General features: G+C 41.6%; 1 protein-coding gene across 1 annotated transcript in view; it reads right to left on the bottom strand.

Moving 5' to 3' along the window:
• The window catches only part of LOC142590333 (cyclin-D1-binding protein 1 homolog), a 72,547-nt gene that overhangs the window by 18,622 nt on the left and 33,661 nt on the right, over positions 1 to 20,264 (bottom strand). Inside the window, exons 4-5 of the mRNA XM_075702381.1 lie at positions 11,689 to 11,756; positions 6,665 to 6,741 (exon numbers count right to left, since the gene is read on the bottom strand). Coding sequence (XP_075558496.1) covers positions 6,665 to 6,741; positions 11,689 to 11,756 — 145 coding nt within the window. The remainder of the gene's footprint in view (positions 1 to 6,664; positions 6,742 to 11,688; positions 11,757 to 20,264) is intronic.

Here is a 20,264-nt window from a genome sequence, read left to right as displayed (position 1 = left end):
TGTGGGATTTCGAATTCCTCTAGGCTATTCTCTCTTCCACTATCGTCGTGGGTGCCACTGGTACTGTATAAATCTCTATAGAACTCCTCAGCCACTTGAACTATCTCATCCATATTAGTAACGATATTGCCGGCTTTGTCTCTTAACGCACACATCTGATTCTTGCCTATTCCTAGTTTCTTCTTCACTGTTTTTAGGCTTCCTCCGTTCCTGAGAGCCTGTTCAATTCTATCCATATTATAGTTCCTGATGCCCGCAGTCTTACGCTTGTTGATTAGCTTAGAAAGTTCTGCCAGTTCTATTCTAGCTGTAGGGTTAGAGGCTTTCATACATTGGCGTTTCTTGATCAGATCTTTCGTCTCCTGCGATAGCTTACTGGTTTCCTGTCTAACGGCGTTACCACCGACTTCTATTGCGCACTCCTTAATGATGCCCATGAGATTGTCGTTCATTGCTTCAACACTAATGTCCTCTTCCCAAGTTAAAGCCGAATACCTGTTCTGTAGCTTGATCCGGAATTCCTCTAGGTTCCCTCTTACCGCTAACTCATTGATTGACTTCTTGTGTACCAGTTTCTTCCGTTCCCTCCTCAAGTCTAGGCTAATTTGAGTTCTTACCATCCTATGGTCACTGCAGCATACCTTGCCGAGCACGTCTACATCTTGTATGATGCCAGGGTTCGCGCAGAGTATGAAGTCGATTTCATTTCTAGTCTCACCATTCGGGCTCCTCCACGTCCACTTTCGGCTAACCCGCTTGCGGAAAAATATCCGCATATTATTCTGTTCTGCAAACTCTACTAATAACTCTCCTCTGCTATTCCTAGAGCCTATGCCATATTCCCCCACTGACTTGTCTCCAGCCTGCTTCTTGCCTACCCTGGCATTGAAGTCGCCCATCAGTATAGTGTATTTTGTTTTGACTTTACCCATCGCCGATTCCACGTCTTCATAAAAGCTTTCGACTTCCTGGTCATCATGTCTGCATGTAGGGGCATAGACTTGTACCACCTTCAATTTGTACCTCTTATTAAGTTTCACAACAAGACTTGCCACCCTCTCGTTAATGCTATAGAATTCCTGTATGTTACCAGCTATATTCTTATTAATCAGGAATCCGACTCCTAGTTCTCGCCTCTCCGCTAAGCCCCGGTAGCACAGGACGTGCCCGCTTTTTAGCACTGTTTATGCTTCATTTGTCCTCCTAACCTCACTGAGCCCTATTATATCCCATTTACTACCCTCTAATTCCTCCAATAACACTGCTAGACTCGCCTCACTAGATAACGTTCTAACGTTAAACGTTGCCAGGTTCAGATTCCAATGGCGGCCTGTCCGGAGTCATCAGTAAATGACAGTAAATGTAGCTTAGGGTATGAAGATATTTAAAGTCTTAGACGTACCAGAGCTTAGTGACATATACCACCACCCCTAGTGGTGGGAACGGCCGAGGGTTTTGGAGCAGATTTTGTAACAGGAAAAATTATGATTTGGAGCATATTTTGCAGAAGTCAATAATGACGGTTCTGAATGATTACTGGTCGGACACTATTCCTACGTGTCAAAAATGTTTTTAGAGTACCGGCACACTTCATTGTGAATATACTTGAGGAAGATAACGCATGTACACAACCACTCACGAGCAAATTAAAACCATCGAGTCAACTACCATGCTAGAAAAAGAAAATGTTGGGTGTGCCCAGTGGTAAAGCAAGCCACACAAAGGCAAAAAAATTGTGGCAATACAGCCATGTGGTATGTAGGATGAAAATTCTAGCAATATTATTTTATGCTGAAAGACACCTAGCTAGTAAAATGGCTACAAATTCACTGCATTATAAGCACACTGAGATAAATGCGGCACAAGAAAGCGGCTAGTATAACATGCAGGGGATAAGCTTCAGTTTGCCCAGTGCACCATGACACATCTGCCATGCTGAATGTGTGAAGTGTACATTGTTGGTTGTGGAACACCTCTCTCACCAAGGCCGCGCCGCCGGTACGCAAATGCGGGACACACCAACAATGCGTAATGGGCAGAACTTCATTTTAAACTACGCACGACCTGTGAATATGCCGCATACAGTTTCTAAATGGCTGGCCGTGAACATGTGCGAGCTTGCCCTGGGTTGGATTAGTTCAGTGGCCCTTTAAGTTATTTAGCTTTATGAATGGCAGGAGATGTGGTGCCACTCTTTGCATAAGGCGGTCTCGACCACCACCTGATGTTCACTACAACGCCTCTTCACTGTGCCCTTCTTCATTTCGCGGCACGGCACTTCCTAGAGCAGTTTAAATGGAACGCAGCAGATTGGAGCAATTGTAGCAGCATCCCACCACTGCATTTTAACCCTCCGAGGCTTTTTGCCATACATGCACGGTGCCGCTGATCCGTCCCACATGATTTTTAACGTACATGTACGGCACCAATCTTATGTTTGATATTTTGCGTGTATTTGACACTACTGGTTGTTGAGAGGTGCTGCTATCTCTATTGAGTTGTCAAAAATCATTTGAAATAGCATTTCTGCTCACTGGGGCACACAACTCGACATGTTTACTTCCGAGCACTTGCTCACGTGGTCGCACACACGTTGTCTGCTACCCCCAAGGTCTGCGTTGAGCAGATACATACTACTGTTTTTTACAGCTACCACTATCACACATTTCCAGTAGCTTAGCTATAGCCCTGCGTGGCCAAAGTTCAGAGATGCTAATAAGTTTTCTTTTTCTTTGCCTTCGGTTCCCCTTTCAGTTGCTGTTTGTGTATTCCTGTACACTGGGGTGCATGCAATCACAATTTTGGTATGGCTGTATGCAATGCCTCTTCTTAGAGCGACTGCTCAAGCGTTTCTTCTTTTGATGAAACATGTTTTTTGAACAAAAAATTGATAGCCATAAATTTTCTTAGACATTTTTCTCAATTTATTACTGTATAGTGTATATGTGTGTATACTTTTGGTGTGAGTAAAGCATTTTTGAGACAAAATATTGCTTGTAATAAATTTTTCCTGTATCCATGAGTTATCATGAGTCCTGTATTCAATAATTTCCTTTTACTGGAAGCTACAATAAAAAGAAAGTACCACGGTGGTACGGTCTCTGGGAAAAAATTCAACCCTCAGAGGGTTAAAGGGGACACTGTATCATCATCATGACAACGGCATAGCGGGTTTGCACTAATGTTCAAAGTGGCCATAACTTTATGTGAAGGTTAGAGTTTGATGTGGAGTCCACTTTGTACCCGTCAGACGAAGAAACAATAGGATCAAGTAACAGGAGATAATGTTTAATCTAAACTAGCATGCATTCAGTTCAGTTGAAACATCCAGAAAAAAATGCTATGTGCAAATGTACTATGAAACTAACAAGTAAATAGTTAGTAGACAGCTGGACAAACTGGACAGCAGCAGAGGAAAGGGTGTTAAAACTAAAGTTCGAGATGTAGAAGCAGCATAATGGATGGGGCAATGGTTAAGATATCAGCAATGGAACTACATCAAACAGCAAAGAATAAAATCAAGAGGGAGAAGTCTTATGATAATTCAAAACACTGAGGCACTGCTGTTGGAACCCACATAAGGACTTCTGATTATCTGAATACGATGTTGTAGGATAAAATTTGCCGATGACGACTATTTACCTGTAGCTTCTGGAAATAGTGCAGAAGCTATTCGGCATGTTTCATTAAGTCAAAGTATCTATATAGATGTAAATAACGATAAAGTTACCCAATCGAAAGCCTTGAGTTTTAAAAATAGCACAAGAAAGGTAAATGAACCTGCTGTGGAAAAAAGTAGAAGACAGTGGAGTTGGTTATACACGACACTAGTACGAAAGCACGATCTGCATTCCCTTTGCCAGGTGTGACAAACAATATTCTAAAAAAGAATGAAGAAGGATAAAAGAGACCAAATGGAAGAAATAGCAACAGAAGTAGGCAGCAAACACAGAAAACAGAAGAACCAGACAGCGTGCAGAAGAAAGAGGGCCGGAGGAGAAGCCATCTTGGCAGATGGGCATATGGTGCCCGCAGCAAAGAATGGAGGTGGCAGGGTATAACATTCCTAGAGATGACGACCTTGGTGCACTGCACTGTGGCAATCTGTGGCAATCCCAGACATCCTCCGAGGACCAGGCTCGGCGAGGTGCTGATCTCCAGCTCCGGAAACAGCGATGGTCCTGAACCACCCAGATGGCCAAAGCCAGTATCGTTCTTGACTGCTTACCAAAGCTGTTCCTGTGCAATGTGAACATAAGCTGGCACGGTTGCTAATCTGCCGGAGCTCTACAGATACTGAACAGTGATGTCCCAAAGGCATCAGTCAACTACCATCAACACAGCGACACCACCGATGACAACAATCCCTACTGGTTCAGTGGTACCGTAAACATCCCTAAAGGTCATTACTATTATGCAATTTCAAGATATTACTCTTCATAGACACTGCATTTTAAGATAGTTTGAAGAACTTGAACACTTAAAAGACTAGCGCTGTGTGAAGAGCATTTTTTTTAAGACTGATTTGAATAGCTTACGAATAATGTACTGCCTTCTCACCATTAATATCTAACAATTCTAACATCTTGGTATTCACAAGAATAGAAAGTTTCTGCCATTACAGTGCACATTATAAAGAATGCTTTATTAAAAGCATTAAAGGAGCATTAGGAACAATTAAGCAGATTGTTTACAAACTCAGAACTTTTAAGAGAATACGCAGTATGCATTATCAGTTAATAAAAGTAACCTTGTAGACCAAATATTAAACTAAAACTTTGTTATAACAAAGTTGAAGGGAAGTCAGGATTATTTCGCTATATCCATTATTGCATGCACTGCACTATGAATCTCTATGGAACTTCAAGGGAACTTCCCTTACTTAGTCATATCCATTAACGCATTATATCCTGTTTCAGTATAATGAGGTCTGACTGAAGCTGAGCGGCTGTCGCGACCAGACATGTATGTTGTCTGCGGCAACGGCAGAGTGAAAAAAAAAAAAGGAACTTCTTCTCTAGTTAGAATTATCCCGGCAGATGGTGCCACTATTCTATAAAGCATGCTGCTTCGCATGCATGCATAAAGCATGCATGCATGCATGCTCATGCATGCGAAGCAGCATGAGAGGAGACATTGGTGATGCATATATAAAAATCTTACCAAACAATACCCATTGCAGAATGACGTTTAAACAACATTTTATCGTAAGTTATCATGTTCAGATGGAAAAGTATGGCTCAATGAGTGACACAGCATGCTCTAATGTGTTACGTCCACTGTGGACGGAATCAAAAATAGCAAATTTTTGTTGCAATTTCATGTTTGTGTACAATCAACGACGTAAGGTATTTGAAAAATATTCATATCTTAAAATAGCGGCTATTTGATTTGTCATTCAAAAGTTTTGAACATTCGCACGTCCCCATCTGAGACTGATCAGTTAATGATGGAGTACCTCTGCAGTTTAACTATATGCACTCTGAAGTTCTTTCTTTCGGTGCTTTGCATTGTTACTGTGTTGTGTCATAGAAGTTACATTTTGTGCCACAAGTTCTATTCATGCGTTCATTTTGTTGAATCAAGCAAACCTGCCAGGCAAACCTATACCTGGCACCCTGTACATTTTCTCCCGCTGATTGCTAATTGTGATGGCCAGATCACTCCTAATGGTTAACTGCTGAACTAATTTTGTGCGCCTACCATAGAATATCCTGGCAAATGGTGTCTTTTAGGCCATGTGACTGAGCAGCATGAGAGAACAATGGGAAGTGTACAACGTCAAACAGATGACCACAGCGAGCAGCGCCTGCTTCTGCTGCTTCGAATCCCATTACGGAGTGTCTGTGCAGGTATTTAGCAGTGACTGGATGAGGCCCGTAAAGTGTTGTCAAAGTACTCAACATTTTAAACAAAATGCATTGCTGATCCAGCTATTACATTTTATCACTAAGCAAAATGCTGTGTGTAAAACTGTTAGCTGGAACAGCAGTGCATTTTACAACATGTGTTCGAAACTTATTTTTCAAAGCAGGTTTTATGTACAAATTTTCTAGCAAAACGGTACGCCACAAGCATTGGCTTCACTTCCCAGTTGCAACATAGCACCAAATGTCTCTAACAAAAAAAAAAAAAAGTTAGTTAGTAGGTAAATATTACATTATTATTCATTAGTGCCGCACAACATCCAATTTTGTCAATCGAGTTTGGTTATTAGAAAATGAATTAGTATATAAGCGTTGTCTTTCGAATAAACGTTAACTGCCATCATATGCGAGCCTCAATAAGTCTGGGTGTCCCTGTAGATTTTTTTATAAATGTATCTTGGATCTCATGATACAGCTACTGATGCACGTCTTACCGAATGTATCATGATACAGGTACCTACAGAGTATCTTAAGATAGTACCTAAGATACATGTGTTTGCGATACTGCCCAGCCCTGGTACACAGGTTGCTGTTAAATGCTTCACAAGATCTGCTTAGAAAACCTCTTTTAGCAAATGAAATGTGTACGCCTAGACCAGATTAATGATGGCCAGGCCACTCATTGACTACTTTACAAATAGCCCTACAACACAACAGAACAGTCTAGAGTGGCCTCTCAAATCAGAATACCAGGAATAGAAAGCAAAGCAGAACAAAAATGCAGCCTTCAACCGCACCTCACGAAGCTCGTCAACCGCATCTTGAATGAACTCATAGTGGCTCGCAAGAACAGAACAAACAGCTTCTTTGTTGTCTGAAAAAAACAAAAAGCAAACAAACAAACAAAGAAACAAAAGTCACAAGACCACAATGCACACACTTGGCAATCCATTTCCACAAAATATAGTGCCCACAAATTATTTTAATACTTAAAATTGCACTGAGAATGCGAAATATTGAGCTCACAAATAAAAATTTATGTCCTTTCATGTATTAAACTCTGAAAGCAAAACAAGTGGAAAATTAATAATTTATTGACTAAATATAGGGCAAGAAGTCTGCAGGTTCCATTACCATGGAGACAAGCAGCATAGAGCACTGCACAGGCTCGGACCTACCCAAAAACCCGGGCCTGGCCCCGCCAGGTAAAGTAGCCTTCACGGCGAGCTCGAGCCGAGCCTCGGCCGGAAGATCCGGGCTTCGGGCCGGGCCCGGGTTTGAGGTGGCGAGCTCGGGTTGATTGTGAGATATGTTTAGGATATTTTATCTGGAACAACTGTTATTTTTGTGAGGGACAAGCCACTTGGAGAAGATTTATCTGGAACAATGGATTTGTTTTTCTTGTTGCTGCTTGATTTACACGGAACAGGTGAGAGGTAAGTGGATCAGCCACTCATCCCAGTTAAATTTTTTCCTCCGACTGTGAAAATCTTCCAGTAAAGCATCTATCTCACTATATTTTTCAGGGCTTTTATTTGCATTGATTATTATTTTATAATCACAGTATTAAATGTAATAGTATAAGAATTATACTTATTATTTGTTGTCGCAAGAGCAATGACAAGCTTCCAAAACGGGAAACATTCATAAAAGTTGGTGCCACCCACAAAAAAAAAAAATCTGTGTGGAGTATCATGACATACATTCGCTAGAGAAACTTTTTTGTTAGGGTTCTATCACGGCTCCCAGTTGTCATGCAATGCGGTATAGACATGCAGAGCTTGCCTCCGTGTGTGCTCATATTAAAACGTGCTAGTCTTATTCGAGTATATGCTGCGAGTGCTCCATGGGACTGCCATAACATAGTTGCAATGTGCAGGAATATAGTGCCATTAAACAAGGTGTGGGCCGCAATATATATATATATATATATATATATATATATATATATATATATATATATATATACACGCGTGATTTTGTTCAGCGCACGGTAACTGATGCAAAAACGCACTGAGCCATTTTTCTTCTGCACTAGAACAACTGGGGATGACCAGGAACTCGAGGAAGGACGTGATATTTCGTCTAAGCACGTTTGATACGTTTTCCTTGATGATCTTGTGCTTTGTAAGAGACATGCAATATGGGCGCCGCTGAACAATGCGGAAGCCATCAGTCTGTATTCGGTGAGTAGTGGCGGTAGTCATACCGAGGATGGGCGAATTGACGTCGAACGAGGAATGGTGTTTGTTCAATAGTGCGAGGAGATCTTGACTCAGGGCAGGCGTTAGGTCAGGGCTCATGGTTGCCAACAATGGTGTGGAAGAGGTATTACTTGGCTGCGATCTTGGCTCGGGTGGCACTGCCGAAACATTGTTGCAATGTGCAGGAATATAGTGCTATTAAACAAGGTGTACGCTGCAATATATATATTCATTCCCTTAGTCACATCTCTGCCTTGAATGAGACAATTACAGTTTCCATGACAGGGGATGTCCCCTTACCTCAAACCATAAGAACCCAACTGGTAGCCATCAAGAAGCTTAATGGTGGCGTTATTACTGAACTTCTTCAAAACGAACGCTAAAAAAAAAGGTAAAAATCAGTTCATCCACCTGCTGCCATTCCTGCCTGCATATTCTCATGCCCACCTTTTAGCTGTTTAGCTGTACAACCACGTTTGGAAAACGGGAGGAGGGGGGGGCTACACATATACGGCTACACTCGTGCGGTACATGGTAAATTAGGGGATTGGTTCCTTGCAGGGACGTCTGTACGATCAGAGAAATTTGGGGACATTTTGCTGAGGGAGCATGCTTCTAAATGTGCTTTTGCCTCGTTCGTACAGTAGTACGAACGAGAAAGCACCCCACTCCATTTTTCCCTAGCCGAGCTGCACTACGTGATCATGGATGTATATTAAGGAATAAGATCTCTCTCTGCTTGTGCATCGCAGCGAAGCTTTCACAGTACTGCAGTCGTCAATGGGACGTCCGTAGTTCAAATTGCATGTTATACTATTGTTCTTTTTATATATATTATTTTTCTCTCTGAATTCTGCAGTACTTTTCTTTACCTACGCTTCACCACCAGACCTTACATGGAGGGCTCCTACCAACTGGAGCGAAGCGGCACGAAGGTGAAGCACAGGGTAGGGGTGAGGGCCTTAGGGCGCTTTAGAGGCCGCAGATCAATAAATAATGACACATTGTTATCGCGAATTATTTTTATTATAAAATACTAATTTCCAGGTTATACTGCAGTTCTTGTTCATGGCTGGGCAGCTCATACGCAGAACATGCCTGTGTGGCACATACTCTTGCTGTCACCGATGGCAATGGCCCTGCGAAGCGGCAAACCTTATGCTACATGTGCCACAGTGACACAGGCCAACCATTGATGAAAAAACCTTGTGCTTCACCATTACGAACTCTAATAGCCACTATGATCCTGTTTGGATGGAAGTTTAAGTGGCGGTTAAATGAAGCAATGCACATCATCTTCTGTAGTATCTAGGCAAAGGCCCATTTATAACAAAGATTTCCCAACAAGATGGCCCCAGACATAGGGCAGACATATTTAGAAGCAAGATTCCCCAGCAAAATATCCCCAGATTTCTCTGACTGTACAAACCTGCCGATGAAAAACCGCTCCTGTAAATGAACTCTCTGCAAAATTTCCTTGCTTCAAAGATAAAACTGCTGACTGAGTGTACGTACAACTGGGAACCTGTGAGCTAAGATGTCTCTCTATGTGTGTCATGCATCTGTGCACACGACGTGGCATTCAGGCAGAGAATTAAATGATGAAATTATTATGAACTACAGTGAACACCGATCACGGATTGTGTTTCTTGGAAATCGCAGTTCCTAATGTCCAAGCTCGAGTGTATTGGCAACAAAGCCAATAAATGTGGCTTTTATCCTTTGTTTCTCTTGCTATCACAAGCTGCTACTAAAGTGAGGACAGGTACTACAAATAATTTTGCCTGCTACAAAATGTGCTCAAAAACACCCTTGATGATTCCCACTGCGGTATTTGCAGAAAAATAAGCATAGTGTGCCACAGCTGAATAAACACTCCTCGCACCCCGTATGTCTGGTCATCTTTATTCACTGTGAAGCCCTTTTGTAAAATAAATTATCGAAGGTTAAAGTACTTGTTAGCAAAGCATACACCTACATAGGTTATTGCTATTTGAAACATCTTGCTCTCAACTGTACGTGCAGGCCTCGGTCGGGCCGGGCAGGGTAGGAAAGGTGACCTTTTTGGGCCACCAAAGGGCTTGAGCCTGGCTCGGGTCTTGCTTGGAGCCACCGGGCTGAGCTTGGGTGGGTAAACTTTTACAAGTGCTGGGCCCAGGTGGGCCCAGGCCCAGAATCACAGCCTGTGCAGTGCTCTAAGGTGGCATTTAGATGTAAACCAACACAATAGATGGTTCTCTAGAACTATCAACGAAAACATTAAACACTGCTACTTATAGCAACTGTTATTTTGCTCACTAAATGTCATAGTTTAGGCAAGTAAGCATTTACTGTGACCAATTAGAAGATACAAATAAGACCACCCTATAATCAACATCGTCTGAAAAATTGAATTACGCACATAGCTAGTATATCTTTACTCCACCATTTTCTTATTCTCTTGAAACAAGTGGACAGAGGCGCTGCTGTGATGCCAATAACTAAGAGCACTTTATATAAACCATATTTGCATGAATATAACGCAAGCCTTTTCCAGAAATTTCTGGCCTCGGAACAAGCCTTGTGTTATGTTTGTGTTTGGGACACGAATATAACACATTTTTCCCACTTTTATCTTCTCTAGCACTGGCACTTCGTCTCGTACAAAAGAGTGCGAGTTGGGCTTTGCCACCGTGCATGTCATCGTCTTTCTTCTCCTGATTCAAAACACTGTTAGTGCTGCATCAATGCAGTTATGGTGTATTAAGCACAACCTTGAGCAAGACTATTGGCGCTGTTGTGGAGGCATGTCAAGTGAGTGGTCTTCCAAGTTGCGCGGTGGATCACCAAACAGTACGTGAAAGGCTTTGCCATGCTTGATTGTGCTACCAGCATTTCTGAAGTGCCGCCTGTTCAATAACTATGGTGGCATGCAGGACTACGTCATAACAGTGACAATGACGTCAGCATTGATAACGTGCAAGTTCTAGATGCACTCGTTCTTTCACTGTATTTTGCGAAGGCAGTTCGCAGTTATGATGAATAACACCCATCGGGTATACGTTTTAACGTGTCGTTTTCTGCTTAATTGTGGCATCACTTTGCATTGTAATTGTAATATATTTCTTTTTCTTTTTCAGAGAGACCGAAAGTCTCCACTCATGTTACATTCGTGGTCGCATTATTTATGTGCAAATACAGTAAATGTCAGAACACACCACTTCACTGCATGTTTTGAGCCCATGAGCAACAAACCAGACTCTACTGTTTCTTCTCAGATACTTGACAAAAGACAACAGTAAGTATTATCTGATGGACAAATTGCTTAGGCTAACATTTTGTTACCACCATGCTAACACAAAACAAGTGAGAGCTATGAAGAAAAGGAAGGATTCTTTATATTTCTGTGCACATTCATGAAAAATGCTTAACTTCTTACAGCAGATGGCACAGCTTTTTCATCACTGCATTTTTCTCCTTGATTTGAGTACACCTCTAAATGTGCAGGTGCGAGGCTTAATTTGCATGTTATGAACTCATGTGGCACTATGCACGGCACTGTCGAAAATTGGTGCATGAAGTGCAGCCAAATTAAGGAGACAGCAGTTCCTTGTAACAACAACAAGAAATACTCTTGCCTTTGGAGATCCTTTTTATGGCATCACATTTTTCCCACAATTTACCGGCCACTTGAAGGCAAGAATCACTAGAGAAGAAGTGGGAGAAGGAAGTAGAGGTATGAACAGTGAATTAACAGCAGAGCGATAACAGCAAAACATTCAATGCAAAGACTTCCTTGCGACTTAATACCAGCACCCTGCACCAATAGTACCAAACTAGTTCACTGTAATAAAAATAAATGCAAATATTTTTGTAATAGTACAGTGTAGCTAGAAGTACTTCAAGCATGAAGTGCCTTTCTCTCTTGCCTCCAGAGTTCGTCCAAAAACCCTGAATATTGTAAGGAACTGCTTTGTTCAAACCGAGCTCATGCTACTACCACGAGGATCCAGCTGTGCTGCTGGTGATGATACGTGGAGATGATGAAGTTGAAAGTCAGGCATGTGTTGCGCTCACAATATACCCAATATGAGCACATGAAATTGACCAGTACTTATCCAGAAAGTCAATGCAACTTTCTTGGTCTTATGAGGCTATTTAGATTGAAACTTACTCCTTGATAATCTCACTTCCAGAAGTTTAAAATAAGGTTAAAAATGCCTGAAATGTTGGTTCTTAGCATTTTCACTCACAAGCCCAGCTTTTGCTTGCCCTATCAGTTCCTAAGCATATAGCCAAATAACAGTCCTAGTACTGGCTCAAGCTGCACCTCCTTTGCGTTCATGCTTGAGAACTGATTTCGAAGCTGTTTTCCATTCCTTTCATTATTACTAATTCACACAAAAATATTTAAAACTTGCATATGAACCAAAGGAAAACCTTGTTTATAGAGCAATATTTTATTTTGGGGGATAATGCACAATTACTGACAGATGCGCATGACAATTGAGAGGCACTGTATAGCTAGTACTTGTATGCAATATTCTTTGATAAATTGGCCAGCAAGTACCCTATTTGCTTGCATAATGAATGCACTCTTTTAATCGGTCCCTAAAAAGTTCCAACTTATTCTCCCACAAAGATTACACATGCAACTTGGCACTGCGAGCGGTGGCCCCGATTTCAATTTTGGCTGATGATGATGATGACCGACCGCTGATGCCATATGTTTGCATGCACTACCTGGCACTATCACCCAAAAGCTGGTATTCCTCCATGCTTTACTTGTCTGTTCGATTGGGACACTGGCAGTGTTGACATGTGCATGGAGTGATCAGACAGACCGCACCCATCACAATGGGGCAGTAAGCAAGTTACACAGCCAGCTTCAAGCTCAAAGATGTTGAGTATACTTTAGAAAAGAAAACCGTGCGTTGGGAAGGTACTTCAGCATTGAAGTACATAGTATCTGTTATTGCTGACAGCAGCATGAAAAGCTGAAGGCTACTAGCAAGACATGTCAGGCTTTCCATGAACCAAAAACCAGATGCTACACGCAGGTCAAAGAAACAGTGCTTGAATGCGACAGAAGACTCTGGAGCAATGACTGGGTGGTATCGATTGAAATGATACAGAAGAAGGTTCGCTGACTTGCAAGGAAGCAGGGCATCCTGGCACAGGCTTCAAGGCAAGCAGCGGATGGATGACATACTTTATGTAGCTTAGGCTTTCTCTTCGAAGAAGGATGACGTGTATTAGCGGCTGCTTTCCGCATAGAAAAACATTTTGGACTTTCACTGGTTTATGCTAAAAAAATGCAGCAAGACGACAACTTTGTGCTTTTGCTAATTCAGAATGCAGATGAAACACCACTGAACTTTGACATGTTGCAAAACACAACGGTTCAGGAAAATACAGATTCAGAATGAGTGTTTTCAAGTTGAGAAAATAAAATTTGGCTTTTGCCTGCAATTTACGCCTATGTTTGATTCATTGGCAGCTGGCTTTTCGACGCAATCTTAGTGCACCATAGATAAGGCTTAGTGGCAGCTGTGTAAAAAAAATCGCTCCACGTGTTATCCCACATAATTAATGCAACCCTCAATGTTTTTAGGAAAAAAGTGCACTCATTATGAGCCTTCAAAATTGCCTGGCACAAGAGAGGTGCCTAGTTGCAAACAGTTGCTAGATCTTGCCTTCTGTTATAATTTATTTCAGGTAGTAACCGACTACAGAAGGATATGTCCGACAACATCATCCAATCTCAATTTGATCTTTGTATCTGAGCGCCTAAAGCCATCCGTACGAGAGTACGAAATACTTGACAGTTTATCAGATCACATGATGATTGGGCACGCACGTGCCTAAAGACACATCAGCAGAGATAACGAATACTAATTTCCTCACAACATTCCCTAATTTTACAGCCGCTGATGATGTTGCGGCAATAGACTGTCTTGAGCATTCACTCTCTGATTTTATGCAGCTTTACGACTCTGGCACCAGCACAGACCGATTATGGAACTTCTTTTCTGAACTGACAGCACAGCGCATTAACCAGTTTATTCCGAAACAAACTAAACACACTAATAACAGAAGTCCTTGGATCACCAGAGACAAACTTCAAGTCAAATGGAGACTAAAACGTAAAAGCAAAGTGGCTTCACTAAACCCTGACCTTGAAAAGAAACTTTGTATTGCCCGTATTAGCAAGGAATTGAAGCTCCTGCTAAAAGAATCCAAAGAAAGGTTTTATAATGCAACACTAACAAAGTTTCTTCGTGAGTCCCCTGGTAAATTTTGGTGTTACATTATTTCGCCTTCTGGTATGCACCTTGCTGGAGAAGAAGAGAATGGCCAAGAACGTGCTGAAAATTGTATCTCTTATTTTTCATCTGTGTTCACACATGACAATGGTGTATTACTGCCTTTTGTTGATGAAAATTCAAGATTGCCTATCCCCGATTTAGAAAGTGATGAACAAGGCGTTCTGAACCTCTTACTTCATGTTGGCATCAAAAAGAGCCCAGGCCCAGATGGCATTGCAAATGAGTTCTTGTACAGGTACACTGAATCGGTTTCTAAATATCTGACAAAAATATTTCAGTCATCTATTAGTAGCGGATGTTTTCCTGGTGCTTGGAAGCGAGCCAAACTCATACCTGTTCACAAAAGCGGGAAAAAATCTTCTGTTAACAATTACAGACGAATTTCCCTCACCAGCGCAACTTTGAAGTTACTTGAACACATCATATCAAAACATCTCTTGCACTACCTGGATCAGCCTAACCTTCTTTAGTGTCATCAACATGGATTTCGAAGGGGACTCTCTACAGTTACCCAACTTCTAGAAATACTTCACGATCTTGCCGAAACAATAAATTCACGTGGTCAAACAGATATTATATACCTGGATTTCACAAAAGCGTTTGATAAAGTGTCACACCTGAAACTGTTACATAAACTTGATACTGTTTTTAAAAATCAATATATGTGTGGTTCTCCTCTTGCATTTCTTTTCGTGAATACGTAGATTTTGGGGGTACCACAAGGTAGTGTTCTAGGTCTGCTTTTATTTTTCATCTTTTAATAAAAATATACAAAAAACAAATTCTGTGCCATTAAGACTCTTCGCTGATCATTGCGTGATCTACAGTAAAATAAATGCAATCCAAGATCAGAGTGAATTAAATTCAAACCTTCAAAAAATAATGAAATGGTGTGAGGAATGGCAGATGGAGTTAAACTTAATAAAGTCAGTGTTCATGACCATAACTAGGAAGACTAATATTCATAATTATAATTATCAAATTGATGGGAACGCACTTGAACGAGTCAATCAATATAAATATCAGAGTAACATTTACATCAGACCTGCCCACAGTACAGTTAACTGGTTGAGCACGACGAAAAGAGATAGTCCCTGCACACTGTACTACAGTATCCAGAGATTATCGCTTTCCGTCATGCTCAACAAATTGTACGACGAGTCTCTGTTGGAAGAAAGAATTTCACAACATTCCACAGGACTTAACATGGCATCTGAAGGCCGTGCAAGCGCTAGTGCACTTGTTGAGGTCTACTGGTCTGCGTGAACGCCTGATTGGAATGCCTTTCCTGTTACCTGTTCCCGTTCTTCTCTCTCTCTTTCCAATCCTATTTATCCCACCTCAGCGCAGGGTAGCAAACTTGAAACTCGCATCTTTAACCAGATGCGAGATGACTTTCCTCTCTCTCTCTTGTTACTTTGAATGTTCAGAAGCTGCCACCCTCAACCCCAGTATTTAAGGTATTCAAGGATCACATTTATTTACAAGTTGTAACGACCCTTGAATTTGTTTTCAAATTGGAGGGTTTCCAAAGATTTCAAGGAGGTGTACAAACCCTCCAATAAGTCTAGAGAATGACTGAACATATTTTACCTTAAATGAAATTCTACTTTTATTAACTAAGGTTTCACATAGGGCAGATTGGTACAGTCAACCACAAAAGTTTACGGACCATGGGATCTCAGAACATGTTCAATTTCCGAGCAGCCTGTAACAGTAGTCAGTAAAACCTAACATCACAATGTTGTTCACATATACCAGTAGAGGCTGTGCACATATTCATCTTTTCTCAGACCATGTGTTCCGTAAAATTTTGTGGTTGACTGTACAAACCCCAGGATGGAAGTGTGTGTGCAAGAATGTGTGTATCTCTGTGTCGTTTTGTTCTGAAGTTGCTTGCACTATGCTTAACTCTTTCCTTGCAGGGCACAGTAATATCAATTTGATCGACAGCTTCTTAACGTGCTGAACAGTTGTGCATTGGTGTTGGGACGCTTCCATGAGGAATGCGATGCACTGTATGGCATTTAACTTTTGGTCACACTAAGCAATTTTCAGCACACCGGGGGGTCTTTAAAAATAAAACTTCAACAACAATTATCGCTGAAACAGGCCTCCAGTACTCCTAGCACTTCCTCAATGAAATAATGTAAAATTTGTATATTCATCAACTTGGGTACAAACTTTCAAATGACAGCAGCAGTGAAAACCAGGGAGCTTCTCTCGAGTTGGAAAATTTTTTGCTCCAACGTTTAGGCTGCTTAAAGATGCCGCAAATGCCAGCACATGCACAGGAGAGCGCATTGTTTTGAATATTGTGTTTGAATATTATTGAGTGCAACTTAATTTTTTTTCTCATGATGGATGGCTTTTATTCATTTTTTCACTCACACAAAAGCGCGCAGTCTATTTTGGACCAACCTTCTGCAGTAGCTTGACTAGCAGTCTGAACACTTTCCTTTCGAATACCGGGTGTGCAAATGTGCTTATGCATCAACGTACAATATTGTGAAACACTGTAATTTACTGTACAACAAAGTACAAATAGTGTACAAAGACTGAGAAAGCTCCAGCGTCAGTTTAAGGAGCATGACAGCCAGCTTTTTTAAAGAGGAGCTAATCAAGTATAAAGAGGCCTGTCAATGTCCCCAACATGACAATCATTGATTCAAGAACCTAAAGAATGCTAAAAATAAAGAAACCACAAGCTTGCTGCACGGAGCCAACACAAACATTCCCAGTACAGTAGGTGCACAGCCTTATTGAAATTTGCAAATCCACGGCTTTCCCCCATAGCATAGGCATCACTACGGCTAATATTTATATCTGCACTATATTTTGTTGTCTCATCCAACTTGCAGAAATTGGAAACCAGTAGCATGACACATAATTTGTATATTTCATATTTTCTTTACCCTTAGTACTTTTAGTGAAAACTCAAAATTATTGTTTTCATTCGTGGTTTCTCACATAATTTTTTGGAATTTCACATAAGCATTCTCAAAAAGCCCTCTGGGCAATTATTTCTGCTTTATTTTCATTAAAACCATCAAGGATTAGGCTATAATTTTATGCATCATGGTATATGTTGCGGCGAATACATCTTGAAATAAAACGTAACATTAAACCTCCATAATTAAGCCAATTTCACATAGTAAGCTGGGAGTTAAGCTCTGTAGACTACTCCTACAATTATTATAATCAAACCAAAAATGTAATATTTAAGAAACAACATTCTATCCGGCAGAAAGTGCAAAGCAATACTTACCAATTACAAAAGCATTGCACTGTACATAGTTCAAGCTACATGCAGAAGCAAATGGAGGCCAGAGACCAAATAGCACACAGATCCGCATAATATACTGCTTCACAAGTTAAAAATTGGACCTAGCTGTCCTGTTAACTCTATTGCAACCTATAGTGAAATCTGTGCTCTAATGGGGTGAACTCGTAATAAAGCATTTTTCAAGGTTAGCATTGCTCACAACTAAGCAGCCCTTGTACACGGTGTGCCAATATGAAAGGGAACACTAAATTTGCATTCAAAGCCTGTAATATTCCTCGTGTATGTTTGCAATAAGAAAAATTTGCTTGAGCAGAATTCTCCAACAGGTAAAATATAATAAATAGCAGTAAGTGAGGTTTACACTAGCAAGGTTTCAAGACAGATGAAGTGTTCCTTTTCATAATGGCAGAGAGTGTACTATATGCTTTGTCGCAACTGCCGTGTCTATTAAAAATATTCAACACATAAAACATGTTTTCTGCTTACAATGCTGCTTCATTACAGTGTGCTTCAACTGCACCAGGGTTTATTGTAAGATAAACAAATTTAACCTAACCTGGCAGTGGCAATGCCTTCACCAGTGCCACTGTCGCTCAAAAGGTGGAAGGCATCATAAATTTGCACTAATCACCAGCCATTCATAATTTTCTTGCACTTCACCAAAATCTATAGACATTTATACTCAACAGCCATACCTCTATAAAACAGCCTTATCAGCTAAAGAACTCATTTTGTGACAGTTGTGAAAACTTCTAATAATGCTCATCATACTCCAAAACGCTAACAGCTAAACTTCTATATAACAAACTTTTACAGTGAAGCTGTTAACGGCTACTTTCCCCAGCATCGCGTGTGTCAACACAAAACTATCACAATCAGGGATGCTATAACGTAAGACTATTCCACACTTTTTCTATTCCAATTCTGCCATCAGCCCTCTGCAATTGGTCAAAAACTTTTTTTTGACCATCCCCATTTCACCTACCTGTTACGCGACATCACAAAACCATGAAAACTCACCATGTCAAAGTGACGTGTATGCGTTAAAGATGCATTAATATGCCGAACAAAACTGAATTTCCTTCTGAATAGCTGCAGGCTGCCTCTTTTCGAAAGGAATAAACGATGGCTGCCGCCGATCGCTCAGGCACTGGCTACTCGCACCTGCCGGAGAGCATGGGTTTATTTGCGTGAAATAAAACTTTTTGCATGGCCATGTAACGCTTCTGCACTTCCTGCACGTTTACAACCTCGTTCTGCCAACTCTTCTTTGCTGAGGATCTGTTTTAGCGTCAGTCTTAAGCTTCTGTTGCATACCGCCTCGATTTTCGACCAGCCACCACAAGCTAAGTAAGGGAAAGTGGACCAATCGCAGATGCCGGCACCACCCTCTTCATCCGGTTATCGATCTTCAGTGCAGTGGTTCGGCCCCATAGAATCCCTCTCCACATGAGCGTGCTCCTCGCCTTTCGTCAGCCAATTAGATACGACATGCTGCTCAGTGTAGGCAATGTTATTCGTTTTTCAAGCAAACAAAAGTCACGTCCTATGAACGAGGAGAGCGTTTGAGTGGTCTGTACAGACAACCCTGCAGGTGACTGCTCGATGCTTGCGTCAGCGGTTACGGAAATTTGACGTCAGGAGATTGGAATAAAAACATACTGGAATAGTTTTATGTTATAGGGCCCCAGGATTGGCTCCAGCGCCGTCATCTTCCAGAGATGGCTCGTTGGTGCCACTCGGCGCTACCACGCGAACGCTCTCGTGCTAGTACTCCCGCATTTGTCGTTGTCATTAATTAATTAACAAACACAAAGACGTAACCAATTTTACAGCGAAGCTGTCATGAGCTAGTTCCTAGGATCATGCCCATGTGTAGACACGAAACTCCCCATACGTGGGCTGATCCCGAAGATAGTGCTATGCTGGGCCGACCCGCGTCGGAGGTGAAGCAGGTGTTAGCAGTTCCCATATGTGGGCCGATCCTGAAGACAGTGCAATACCGGGCCAAACCGCAGCGGAGGTGAAGCAGGCGTGAAGCCCTCCCCATATGTGGGCCAATCCCGAAGATACTGCAAATCCAAGCTGACCCATGGCAGAGGTGAAGCAGGCGTTAAGCACTCCCCACATGTCGGCCGATCCCGAAGATAGTGCAATAGCAGGCTGACTCGCGGCAGAGGTGCAATTTGCCATTAAGGGGCCCACATACACAGCTTCACTGGTCATCCTTCTTCACAGAGTGGAAGGGCACTGAGTTGTTATGATGGAATATGGCAGCGCACTTCGAAACAAGGACATAACAAAGAATGAACAACCACAGCACTTGTGATTGTTCATTCTGTGTTACGTCCTTGTTTTGAAGTGTGCTGCCACATACCATCATGACTAACTAATTAGCCCACCAGTACGTCTTGAACGTTTTTTAACTTCTTGTCCACAGAACACCATGTATCTTGAACCTCAATATAACAAAGTCTGTTTACACGAAATTTCGCTGCTCCCGCAAATGTATACTGAGGCAATAAATGCAAAACTTCCATGGACACAGGTGGTCAAATGGTTCAACTACAAGCGGCTGCTTGTGAACCCACTTCTCAAA

Source organism: Dermacentor variabilis, chromosome 1 (genome assembly GCF_050947875.1).
Source record: "Dermacentor variabilis isolate Ectoservices chromosome 1, ASM5094787v1, whole genome shotgun sequence".
NCBI classification, from domain to species: domain Eukaryota; kingdom Metazoa; phylum Arthropoda; class Arachnida; order Ixodida; family Ixodidae; genus Dermacentor; species Dermacentor variabilis.
The sequence above is the reverse complement of the archived record's forward strand: the minus strand, read 5'-3'. Positions and strand labels throughout refer to the sequence as shown.